The sequence below is a fragment of the Acanthochromis polyacanthus genome, chromosome 2, assembly GCF_021347895.1.
Source record: "Acanthochromis polyacanthus isolate Apoly-LR-REF ecotype Palm Island chromosome 2, KAUST_Apoly_ChrSc, whole genome shotgun sequence".
Taxonomy (NCBI): domain Eukaryota; kingdom Metazoa; phylum Chordata; class Actinopteri; family Pomacentridae; genus Acanthochromis; species Acanthochromis polyacanthus.
Genome location: NC_067114.1, coordinates 15,407,609 through 15,421,313, shown reverse-complemented (window position 1 = coordinate 15,421,313; position 13,705 = coordinate 15,407,609). Strand labels below are relative to the sequence as shown.

The window sequence follows — 13,705 nt, the reverse complement described above, 5'->3', positions numbered from 1 at the left end:
TCATTGTCATTGTTCCTTTGTGTATAAGCTGCTTAGATGTAGGTTTCTTATTCAACATTCAGCTTAATTATCACCACCCATCACAAGACTGTATGATGATATTACAGATGTAGTCTCTTTATTCAACTCACAAAAAAGGCTAGTATTGTAATTATTTAACAAATAAATAGTCAAGTCATAAATATTAAACTATTTTCATGGTGATGGTCAGTAATCTTACATTTCATTTTTGTAGTATGTAAGACACTTTTAGTCTTCTTTGACCAGCTGCAACCCAGGCAGTGATAAATATCATGAGAACAAGTAAAAAACAAATATAATAACATCATTCAGTGCCAATAAATAGACCTACTGCAGAGCTCATAAGGTCAATAATAAAGCATCAAGGCATGAGTGTTAAAATCAGTTTCTGTTTTAGGACAAAGGGAATTTCCCCTCTCACTATTGGGATACTGAGGTCAATGGGATTTTCCTGGAATAGCAATGGTGATACTCTCCATGGGTACTGATTGGTTCAAGAATAACTGTCAAATAACTAAAGACAAAAAATATTTTAATGGTGATGTTGGCTGAGGACCACAGGTAAATAAAAATTTTAAATTGAGAGTTTTTGCCTAGTTTCTTTTTCTAGGATAAAACTGACACACAAGTCAAAAATTAGTATCATCCTATCTGGCATTATTTAAGTGAGCTGTTCCACACAGGCAAGTCCGTATGAAGATGTCTCTCTTTTGCTTTAGCGTAACCTACTGTGAAATGTCACCTGTAGCATAAAGTGTGCTGTATGAAAGTAACAGGTACTAACTGGAACTGACAGGAACAAATTTTTGACAGAAATGGTCCTTGTGGGTTTCAGAAATACTCTTCAGCTGGATTTGCTTTTGATTTTAGATCAATGGAGATGTCATGTGCTAACGTGTTGATAATGACAGTGGTAGACTGCCAGTTAGACCTCTACATACTATGATTGAAAGATATTCTTTCTTTTTCTACTGATATTATTTTTCTAGTTCATACAACAGCAATGAGGTCTAAATCTAGCTATGCTGGATTGTGCTCCAAGACCAGATGATCACAACTATAGACATAAATGACATACCAGAACAGACATTATAATTTAAAATCAGTTAATCAATTTAATAAGGGGCATACTGCAGCAAGCTGTTTATACCTTTGATCATAATTACCTACAGTCTATGGAGTAAGATTACTGTCAAAAGTATTCATCCACGATTCTAACCATTCGTATTCGTAATGTTAAACATTTGTATGTTAATAAAAAATTTGTACACAAAATTCTGCTGTCATATGCATGCGTTTGATAAATTAAGGGTTAGGATTGTTTTTACGAGTATGAACCTAAAAGTTGTGAGTGCAACTCTAATTTCTACGACTACGAAGTCTTCCCTGTGAGGACGAATTCAAGTTTATGGGTACGAGTAGAAAAATACTGGAATGACGTCACATAGGTCACAGGGGAAGGTAATCGAACACCGATTGCTCCAAACGCGCATGCGCCATTTATAAAGAGTAGACGCCGGGTGGACCCGGTGGACCTACCGGGGCAGGTGACGCCTCACAGGTCAAGTAAATAACACATCCAACTTCTTGTAATTTATTTATTTCATGAAACTGTACTGTTTTAATTGATATACAGTTTATGGACGAAAGACGGTACTGCTTAGCTTGCACGCTAACGAGCCGGGCCGGTAACACATTAGCCTTCTAATGCAAGGAGGCTAATGAGGAGGCTAAGGAGGCTTAATAACAAAACAAACATAATTTGAGATTATGAATCGTGGCAATTGGCGTATGAATCAGCCCATTGTACAGCCTAAATTGCTGTAAATTAAGTCCAGTTTTAGTTCTTTGCAAACTCAGACACGTGCATTAGTTTAGTTTACAGTGAATCTGGCAGAGTTCGGTAAAGTTGGAAAGATATTCACAGATTCGGACTTCCGGCATCAATAACTCATGAGATATATGTTGTCAAAACATGAACGATGCCTCTTTCAAATCGTTGTAAGGTAGACAATGTGCTACAAGGCCAATTTTATCAAAAGTCGCTGTATTTCAAGCTACAGAAATAACATTGGCGTCTATGAGCAGCCGGCGGTGCAACGAGTGAACAGGGACCGTCTGCAAATAGCAAAACCGCTGCAACAGCGAAAAGAGACACTACACATTTATTCAATAACTTTACTCTTGTACCCTGTAGAGCCACTAAAATCACTGGAGCCATGAATCGGCTGCGGCTGGTCATACTACAACTCTAGTTTGACCAGCAAGAGCCCATTCATGGCTCCAGTGATTTTGGTGGCTCTACAGTGAAGTTATTGAATATATGTGTAGTGTCTCTTTTCGCTGTTGCAGCGGTTTTGCTATTTGCAGACGGTCCCTGTTCACTCGTTGCACCGCCGGCTGCTCATAGACGCCAATGTTATTTCTGTAGCTTGAAATACAGCGACTTTTGATAAAATTGGCCTTGTAGCACATTGTCTACCTTACAACGATTTGAAAGAGGCATCGTTCATGTTTTGACAACATATATCTCATGAGTTATTGATGCCGGAAGTCCGAATCTGTGAATATCTTTCCAACTTTACCGAACTCCGCCAGATTCATTGTAAACTAAACTAATGCACGTGTCTGAGTTTGCAAAGAACTAAAACTGGACTTAATTTACAGCAATTTAGGCTGATTCATACGCCAATTGCCACGATTCATAATCTCACATTATGTTTGTTTTGTTATTAAGCCTCCTTGCATTAGAAGGCTAATGTGTCACCGGCCCGGCTCGTTAGCGTGCAAGCTAAGCAGTACCGTCTTTCGTCCATAAACTGTATATCAATTAAAACAATACAGTTTCATGAAATAAATAAATTACAAGAAGTTGGATGTGTTATTTACTTGACCTGTGAGGCGTCACCTGCCCCGATAGGTCCACCCGGCGTCTACTCTTTATAAATGGCGCATGCGCGTTTGGAGCAATCGGTGTTCGATTACCTTCCCCTGTGACCTATGTGACGTCATTCCAGTATTTTTCTACTCGTACCCATAAACTTGAATTCGTCCTCACAGGGAAGACTTCGTAGTCGTAGAAATTAGAGTTGCACTCACAACTTTTAGGTTCATACTCGTAAAAACAATCCTAACCCTTAATTTATCAAACTCATGCATATGACAGCAGAATTTTGTGTACAAATTTTTATTAACATACAAATGTTTAACATTACGAATACGAATGGTTAGAATCGTGGATGAATACTTTTGACAGTAATCTTACTCCATACAGTCTAGCTTACCAAAACCCAAAAAATTCTATGCTTCCCTTCCTTGCACATATCCTCCTTATGACTCCCGAAAAATAGGATATAAGGAGAAAACTTTTCCCATTCCATTAGCCCATTATCTTTAGAAACTAATAATCTGAACTGCTTACATGTACATGTGTAAAAGATGCATGTCCAAAGAATCACACTTTCCATCTCTAACTTCACCACAAGTTTGTAGATCTTCAAAGGGCTAGGATGGGCTAAAAGACTATTAGTGAGAAACTTGGTGAGAAGGTGACAACTGTCCATGCAATCATTCACAAATGGAAGAAAGAAAAGACAACATTCAACCGCCCTGAGTCTGAAGATCTACCTTGTGCAGTCTCGCTGGTTATCAGAAATGTCAGGGATAGTCCCAGAACTATATGGGATTAACTTGTTCATGAGCTCCAGGCAGCTGGGACTACAGACACCGAGAAAACCATTGGCAACACACTGCTTCATAATGGTTTGAAATCCTGTAGTGCCTGCAAGGTCCCCTGCTCAAGAAATTGCATGTGCAGGCCACTTTGAAGTTTGCCAGTGAACATTTGAACGATATTCAGGAGGCTTAGGAGAACATGATTTGGTCAGATGAGACCCAAATTGAGCTCTTTGACCTCAATTCGACTCATGTTTGGAGACAGAAGAGTACTGACGATGACCCCCAAGAACACCATCCCCACAGTTAAGCATGGAGGTGGAATCATTATGTTTCGAAGCTCTTTCTCTGCCAAGGGTACAGGACAACTACACAGTATGGAGGGAGCAATGAATAAGGCCATGGACAGAGAAATCTTTAGCAATAACTTCCTTCCCTCAGCCAGGGCACTGAAAATGGGTCGTGGGTGAGTCTTACAGCAAAACAATGACCCAAAGCACGTGGCCAAATCAACAAAGGAGTAGCTCAAGAACAAGTACATTAAGGTCATGCAGTAGCCTTGCAAGTCTTCAGACTTTAATCTCATAAAAAAATCTATGGAAGGAACTGAAGTTTCACAATTCTAGGAAACAGCCTGGGCATCTTAAGCATTTGAAGAGAATCTACAAAGAGGAGTGGTCTAAAATACCTCCTGAGATGTGTGCAAAGCTAGTGACCAACTACAAGAAGTTTGACGTCTGTCAATTGGAAATTGATTTCTAACTGTTAGACAATGTGTTTGTCTAGATTTTTTGGTTGATATTCTGTCTCTTACAGTTAAAATAAACCTACTATTAAATTATAAATTGTTTGGTGTTTTTTGTGCAATAAAATGGATATTATATTGCCTTCCTAGTCTACACTATATATACTACACTATATGTACCTGCACTGTTCATTATACAACCTGGCTTGAGCTGCATGTGTAAGACATAATATGTGGAATAAGGAGGTGGAGAAGTCCTGGTTTACTACTCGGGTTGTAAGTGGTGCTCTACAGTAGGCTTATGCAGATCCCACAACACTACAGCTGATCATTTCCAGACTCAGCGTCAACTATCTCAACAGCTGAAATGCAATAAGCTTACTCTGCTGGCCTCAAAACAGAACACTCAGCAGGGCAGAATCCATCCTGCAGCTGAAGACCTCATTGGGATGCAAGGCGGTGCATTTGGAGCTGTACCCTGTTAAACTCACAAATCCCTACCGATGGAATTTAAGCTGCTAAAATTGTGACACGCTCAGTGCTTTTAATGCTAGAACAATTTGGTGTAGCCTAAATGCAAAGTTGTACAGTTGTACAAAGTTTGCGTGTCTTGGAGTGTGTGTTTGTGTGTGTGTGTGTGTCACTGTGCTCTTGCAGTTTCTGCAGCATAAATGAATTTTAGTTGATGTTGTTGACCTCTGGAATGAATCTATGCATATATTTTTTACAGTGGTTCTAGTGGAAAGCATCCTCTTTACCATGTGTTTTCATTTTTAGCTCCAATAAAATCACCAAAATCTATTCAGAGACTAATGGATATTAAATGAAGGCAACTGCTGATTCACATTAGCTTTGCCAAGTGTACTTGGATGTTCCGTGCAAATTGGTGTGATTTTGTGTGCCTCTGTGCTTGTGTCTTCAGGGCTGCTTGGGGGTCATTGGTTGTTTCAGTGGTGTGCATGTGTCGGCTGGTGGTGCATTCGGTACATTAACTTTATGTCTCCTTTCTCGCGATAGGTGGAAGTGCTGGAATCTGTGGAGACCCAGGGATGCCTCCCCACGGTGCCCGTTTGGGAGGAGAAGAGTTTAAAACCAAGAGCCTTCTGCGTTTTAGCTGCGAGGCAGGATATAATCTGATTGGCTCGGCCGAGAGGACCTGCCTTCACAACGGCACCTGGAGCGGCACGCAGCCTGTCTGTCAAGGTGGGAAACGTGACAATGACCACATACATGACATATGTTATTATGTGAAAATCTGACTCTTGAAAGGTCACACTTGAAACAGCATAAACATTTAAATCCCATCATCACACTTAGGTTTGTATTATTGAGTATTAAAGCAGTGATTTCTCCTCAAGAGTGGATCTCTGTGGGCTGTTGTGCACTATATTCTACTTATAGGAACCCTTTATTGACCCTGTTGTCCTGTAAAAGGCTGCTGCTTGCTATATACTAGGAACTTGGTTGTGATAACATAGCATATGCTGAACTGTCTGTTTTCAGAGCATCATGCATTTTGGTAGCGAGTCATCCCTGTCTCGTTTGAGGTTACCTCTGGGTCTCAACCTAGATTCTATAAAACATTGCTGTAAAAATAAATATTGCCATAAAATGAGCCAGTTCAGATTTTGTATAAACCTACAGAGCATTTGTGGCATATGGACTTAATTATTCAGCATTTTATGTGGAAAATAAATCAGCTCAGGCCCCAAAGTTGAACAGCTTAATCTCTTCTTTTGAGAAAAGAGTAGCATCAAGCTACTTGGCATGCGAGTGACAGTAAGCAACTAATCCATTATCAAACATAGCTTAAAAACATTATACAGATTGTACACTGCACATTATATATGGTTGTCCTTGTAGTGGCTAATCTGGATGCAACTAAATAAATATATATTTTGTGTATGGAAGCTTGTGCATTGCTTATACATAAGTGCACCAGAATGGCTGTCAGATTCACAAAATTAAGTAGAAGTAAGCGTATGCATGTAGGTAGATATATTACATGTTTAAATTAAGCTACAGAGTGACTCTTTCAGCTGATTTTTTCACTTAGTCAAAAATTCGCACAGCTGCAATACAAAAATAAACCATTTAGTCGTTTGTTTTGCCACAAGTGTTGTATTGTGTGAAACAGAAACTCCTAAGTTCACAAAATGGAGGAGGTTTGTGGAATTAGCAGTTTGTAGAGAGATTTCAAGTTTTCCGTGTGTATGTGTGTGTGTGTGTGCATGTTTATATTTGTGTGCCCCAGATACAAAGGATTGAAGTGTGTCACTCTGAACTGACTGAGCTGGATCATCTACAGCGCTGCACTAATAAAGTGCATCCTATACAACAGCAGTTCTCAAAGACATTCTTCACACCCGTGGGAATTTAGGGGAAATTAAAGTGGGTCCCTGTAGTGCTGTAGAGACGCTGGAATCCTAGGCTGCTGCCTGTGTCACGTTCCCCTCTTCCACCTACGACATTCAAGCCGACACGAACTCCACTGCACTCTGGTGTAGATTTTTAGATTTCGTTAGATGGATGGGCTGTTCAAGCAGTTATTTGAGTGGATAGGTGGTGGTGACTCATAGGATGTCGGTGCACACTTTTGGGTTATTATGTGCTTGTGACACAAAACACCAGCAGCATGCTAAATTTAGAACGACAGACACAGGCCACACTAAATAAAGAAACTAAGTAATAGCTAGTGTTCACAAAAATACATGTATTTGACGACAAAATTACATCTTTTGTTTGACACATTTCATATCAAATATTATATATTTTGCTCAGTCATCAGTAGTAGCTTTATTTATATGTCACTTTTAAGAACAAGAGCTGATTAAGTGGTTTGAGCAAAACAGGATATCCAAAGGCCAAACAAGAACGATGAGTAAAACCAAAAAGAAGATGGCAAAATCAAGGAGAAATTCTGATAAAACAACAATAAGGCAAAAGACATAAAAATACAAAAGAAATATGTCAATTTCAATTAACACTAGTGAAATAAAATAAGAATAAGAAGCGATAAAAAGACAACATCACAATGTAAATGTATAAAAAAGGGTTTTAGGAAGGGATATAAAAGAAGACAGTGATTCAGCGAGCCTAATCTCCTCAGGCAGACCATTCTAAAGCTGAGGGGCCCTGATGGCAAAACCATGATCACCCTTGGATTTAAGCCTCGACTTTGGAGCAGCCAGAAGGGCACCACTTGACGATCTAAGGCTGCTCGTTGGCTCTTATGAGGTCAACATCTCTATATAGCTCAGGGCCAGAACCACCTACGTTCTCTAAAAGTGATCAGTAAAACCCTAAAATCAATTCCAAAGTGAACAGGGAGCCAATGGAAAGAAGCCAGCATGATAGAATGTCGTCTGCTGGCACTCTGCTGAGAAGCCGAGATGCCGAATTCTGAACTACTTGGAAGCGAGAGAGAGACTTTTGGTTGAAGTTAGAAAATGTAATGCCAGTCCTAAGAACATTACCACTCAGAAAGTTAATGGAATGTAATTTTTCTTCATGTCAGCAATCAGAATCTACAGACTTTATCTCATTGTGGGGAAAAAAAACTCTCTCTGGAAACTAGAGCTACAAGGCACAGAAGTCTAAACTGTAATAATATCAATCATCTGTGGATAATGTGTCTGAGACTGAATTACAGACACGCTCTCATCTTTACTTCTATTTGCGGCCTGAGTTTGTCTACATGTAATGAAAAACTAATTTCAAACTCTAGCCGAAGCACAAAGCATACACATCCTTTAAAGATGTGTTCGTGTGTGTTTGTGTGTGCCAGTGTCTATGTTTGTGTAATGCTAATTATTTATGTCTGTCTACAGTTGTTTTTCATTAGGCTAATAGTGGTTAAAAGCTGTTTCAGAAAGGGTGAGACATTCATCACTGAGACACAAACACAAAGAAATCCATACGGACATCCAGACAAATTCAGACTGTTCCTCAACAACATATTCCATTCACTCATGGACACGAATAGTAAACTGCCTTAGGCGCACACGCAGACAGCTTTCCAGGATGTGCTCCACCTACACACTGTCACACACACACATGGACAAAGCTTTTAAGGGCTCTAACTAATGGAGACCATCAATAGGTGTGATTGGTAAAGGCTGTCAGCTGCCATGATCCTATTAGTGAAATGAGCTGTGGTTGATGGCTGCAGGTTCTCTTAATATCCTGTGCCAGCAAATCAAAGATCAATGGATCACTAGTTTACACGAGAGTCGGACTCCTTTCCGATCTACATTCATGTGTCCTCCCCTGACAGTTTTGTCTTATAATCTACCAGATCAGTGGTGGCTCACAAAGAAAGCTTTTCACTTATCCAAAGGACTATTCTGAAGAGACATTAGAGGGTGGCTTGCTTCAGAAAAACAAAAGGGAAACCCGAAGATTCACCAGGTGAACAAGAGCTTTAGTATATAGGCTTTAGTAGAAAGACTGTTGAAGCAGTTGTGAAAATAAGCACCAGAGCGCCTTAACCGTCTGAACCCCAAAACCCACTGGCAGGTTTGAGCAGTGTGTTATCTTTTTAAAAACTGCCAAAATGACACCATTTATCAAAGCTATAAACTGTAGAAACAGAAAAAAAAAGTCATCAGATATTTAACTCCAGTATGCTTTTCGGATGGGAAAAGTAACCAGATCTAAGCTGAAAATCGGGGTATTCAATAAAAAATGTTTATTAAATATGTCTAATGAAAAATGGCAAAAATAAAACACTTTCAGAATTTAGATTCTGTAAAAAAACAAAAATTATATGCATCACAGCACAACCATGAAGCTATTAGTGACTCAGCTGGGACCATATGACAAAGATTCAGGGACATTTTAGCTGAGCTGCTACTTTTGTAGAGCAGATTGGATAGACAATATGGAACAAATGAAAACTGTAAACAGTAAAATGTCTATGTATAGCCACCATTTTGCTTGCCAGTACGGGAACAGTTGTGGGCATTTCAAAAATTCTGCTTTTTTCCCCCTCTTTTTATTATTTCTGTCAATATAAGTGTGCCATAATGTACAAAAGACATGAATGAGTTCTCTCTACTGGCCATGTTTGTGCTGCTTTCATAGAGGGGCAGGACTCTGTACAGCAATGGAAATGAACCCACAGTAGGTAAAATGTGACAGGAGCAAAAAAAAAAAAAATCCAGAAACGGCTTGGACTTAAGACACTTAGTTCATATTGCAATGTCAAGCATACAATCAATCTTGAATGTTAAATATGTATTCTCTGTGCTCTAATTGTTGAAACTTTGTTCCCCAAAAGATAACTAAGGAAGGACACTGTCCACAAGTACTGACTGATAATTTGCTTTGCAACCCACCTGCATGTCCAATGCCTTTTCTTACTGTATTTTTTTTGTTTTGTTTTGTTGCTGGACTTTGCAAATCTTTTGGCATCCAGCCTGTCTCATTTTCGAACAATAGGCAGAACCAGACCACAGCTGACCCTTTAAGGCTGCATTTTAGGGCTTCATACTTTGCTCAGCAGCGGTTAGAGTTCACACTGTAGATGTATCACCAGCTTCCTGTCAGCCTCAAACACACCGCTGTAATACTGTACATGTGCCATTCAATGTTGGGAATCAGTCCAACAACCTTTAGTCATTAATCAGCCTCGCTACCCCAAGGACAAATTTTATGTTATTTCCAGCTGACTTCAGTGATAATCTCATTATTGCAGCCTACAGCTGATCAGCCTCGGGTGACAGGAAGGCTGTATTGCTCATACTGATAGTATCGCCACGGTTAATCAACACCGATTGTTTTGTTGTTGTTTTTTTTACATCTCAGCTGTATCCTGTGGTAACCCTGGCACACCAGCACACGGCAGAATTGTCTTCAGCGATGGCATCACTTTCGGCAGTTCAGTGGCTTATGCATGCTGGGAAGGCTTCAAAACATCAGGCCTGACCACCAGGCACTGCACAACAAATGGGACATGGACGGGACAGCCTCCAGATTGCACTGGTAGGACGGGTTTACCATTATTAATATTATCATTACTAACAGCACATGGTGCAGCACTTATTGTGATAAATTAGCACATGTAAACACCAGAAATACCAATGAAAATCCTCTCAGTGATGTTACCTGCACATTCGTGTTTTAAGGATTCAAGAGAAATATAAATTTTGCATGGACCGGGCAACCAACTGCAGTGCAGGTTCAGCACTGCACTAGGTTAAGTTTGTTGTGTCTGAGATTTCAACTTGTATACTTTAAGAGAAGCAGACAGACGTTTGGGGAAAAGGAGAAAAAGGAGGTGGGAGGTAGATGAAATGAAGCGGGGATGTGCTTCAGGGAAGTTAAGGAAGGCAGTCCATGAGAAAGTTGAGTAGGAGGCCAAGAAAAGTAAAAACAGTGTTTTTCAGGCGGTGTTAGAAAACACAGTAAGCTGTACTATAGTAAAATGATTGATAAGATTGATGTGTGAAAAAAAAATCTTGGTGTCCTCATGCACTATGCTACTTTTCTACTATATTTATGTCTCATTTCATCAAATTTTTATTACCCGTTTTAGTGATCAGTTGTGGAGACCCTGGCCCTGTAGCCAATGGAATCTATCTGGGCAAAGAGTTTAACTTCAACCACACAGTGACCTACCGCTGTAACCCTGGTCACCTGATGGAGCCTCCTGGTCCTGGACGCAGCCTACTGCGCTGCACTAAAGATGGGACCTGGAACCAAACCAAACCCAGCTGTAGAGGTATGGGGAACTAATACTCTAAATAACTGTCTTCATATTATTGGACAAAACAAGTTAAGGAAATGTAATCTCTGCAAATGAGGATCCACACGAGTGAGATTACTTGGTCTTGTAATTTAATTTTCAGTTCCACCAATACTGATTCTGATGAGTCTGATATTATGACAGTTTAAAAAGAATAAGATCATAATATATAATAAGATAATTGTTATTTTTCTCACACAAGTACATGAATGTGTTTTGTTGAACATGCATCCATTAAATTTGTTAATTAAAAAATTTTGACCAAAATATTTTTAATTTCACATTTTCTAAATAAATGAAAATATTTTTATTTTAATAGGACTTTTCCTTGACAAAGTAATTCAGATTACAGAACTAATAGCAAACAAACCAAAAAAACAAAACATAATCACATGTAGAAAAATTTTAAATCATGTTTATTTTTCTATTTTTTAATATTTATTTTATATTTTCTAAGAATGTGTTTAGAGGATGGTGTGAGGAAGCTTACAGTATATTATGAATGAATTAAAATTTTGAGAGTTGATAATGACACGGGAATAATGTTTCCTTACATATAGATTTATCCTTAATTATTGCTGCTTTTTCCATTTGTATGAGATACAAGGAAAGCTTTTTCAAAGTATTACTGATTTCAGTGAACTGAATCAAAATAACAAGTATATATATATATATATATATATATATATATATATACAGTACATACATAAGTTGTTTTTTGTACTCCTTAGTGTCATAATAACCATGTAGAACACTGACAGGAGGTGGCAAATATGTCAAGTCTGTAACAGAACAAAGTCGCAACAAGGAAAAAGACTGAGAGTAGTTATTATTATAATGCAGCTGTATAGTTGTAGCAGAAAAGCCACACATGAGCAAGTGACTGTTTAAGTTAGAAAAATAGTATTTTGATGTGAGGTGACAGACTAAAATATTAGATATTGACTTCAGCAGTACATTGGAAAGAGAAGATTAACGTTGCTCCTTACAATAACAGGGTGTTAAATCAGGGTTTATTTCCTGACATTTTTCTGTTTTTCCACAAACACAAAGGGGGAAATAAAAAAGAATGCATTAAACTGAAATGAGTTGGAGTTTTACAGCAGCCCATATTTAGAGTTTAGACTATGATGCTGAACAACAGTAAAAGGGAATGTTTCCTGAGATCCTCCCTGCCGTTTCTTCCCACAAACAGAAAATCTCCTGCTGGCTCCTGCAGTTGCAGAGGCTTTGAACTGAGATGAAAAAACTGAGAAAGCAGGCAGAGAGGCTACTGAGAAGGAACCAGAGCGAGATGCAGAGAGGGAAAACAGAGAAGCAAAAGATACTGTAGGTGATAGAGAATGAGACTAGGGCAGGATATTGAAAAGTGAAAATTATAGGTGCAAAGGAAGACTGTGAAAGAGGGTGAACGATACATGTACAAAGAGGCTGCAAGTTCTCCATCTTTTTTCGGTTTCACCCACAATTGTCTCCTATCTTTTCCTTTTTGCCCTCCTTTGCTGCTCACTTTTCTGTGCCTCTTCAGGTTCTGTGTCAACTGTTCACATGTTTTTGTTCAGCTCCTGTGTTTTCATCCCCTCCATCTTCATTCGATCCTGTTTTGGGACAGCAGCTTTTTCACATGCAGACACAGAAACATATTAAACAAAACAGTTGTACCCTGTGAAACTGTAGCTTGACATGCAAAATGAATCAGGTGAGACTTGGAAGGAGAGAATCCTGAGGAGTAACAGTAAGATGTAATAAAAAAAAGGCTGTGTTCAAGGAGGACAGAGGAAGAGGAACAGTAGTAGGGGAGAAGAACTAAAGTGGAGGAAAATTGGGCGAGATACAAAAACACTCAATGGCATCCAATGCTAAGATTAAGAAAGAAGGTAAATGGGTGCAGGGGAAAAAGAGAGAGTAAAGCAAGTGAATGAAAAAGGAAAAGCGAGAATGTGATGAGCCATCAGTGGGGCTACAGGGGGAAAAAAGCAAAAGAGAAGCAAGTGAGAGAGGAAGCGAGTGATGGGAGAAACAAAGAGAGGCAAATCAATACCTGCCCCCAAACCTGTAAACACACAGTGAGAAAAGGGATTAAGCCCATAAAATGTGTTGGCTGGGCGAATTGCGCCAAGAGAGATATGCCTAAAAGACAAAAGGAGGGGAGCAAGAGGCAGTAATGGTGTGAGAGGGAGACCAAGAGAGCAGGCGAAGAGGATAAAAGTGGACTGGAGCTGGGACAGAAGGACAAGGAAGAGAGGTGCAGGGTGAAAACAAAGAAGGAATGGACCACAAAAAAATATATGCAGACAGAAAATAGGCAGGGGATTGGAGTATAAGCAAAAACAGAGCGTGGAGACGTGAGAGGAAAGAAGAGAAGGTGTGGAAAGGGTACAGCGTTAGTGATCACAAAGATGGGGGGAAGACAAAAGGTATGTAAGCAAGCAGGGATGAGTTACTCTACTTCCTCTGGGTTGTGAAGCCACCTCACATGAAGAGGAAGACACAAAGAGAAAGTAAAAGAGTTCAGA

At 39.3% G+C, this 13,705-nt stretch overlaps 1 protein-coding gene across 1 annotated transcript in view; it reads left to right on the top strand.

Moving 5' to 3' along the window:
• LOC110949783 (CUB and sushi domain-containing protein 1) overlaps positions 1-13,705 on the top strand; it is a 329,068-nt gene that overhangs the window by 287,428 nt on the left and 27,935 nt on the right. Inside the window, 3 exon segments of the mRNA XM_051944856.1 lie at positions 5,459-5,644; positions 10,250-10,426; positions 10,980-11,165. Coding sequence (XP_051800816.1) covers positions 5,459-5,644; positions 10,250-10,426; positions 10,980-11,165 — 549 coding nt within the window.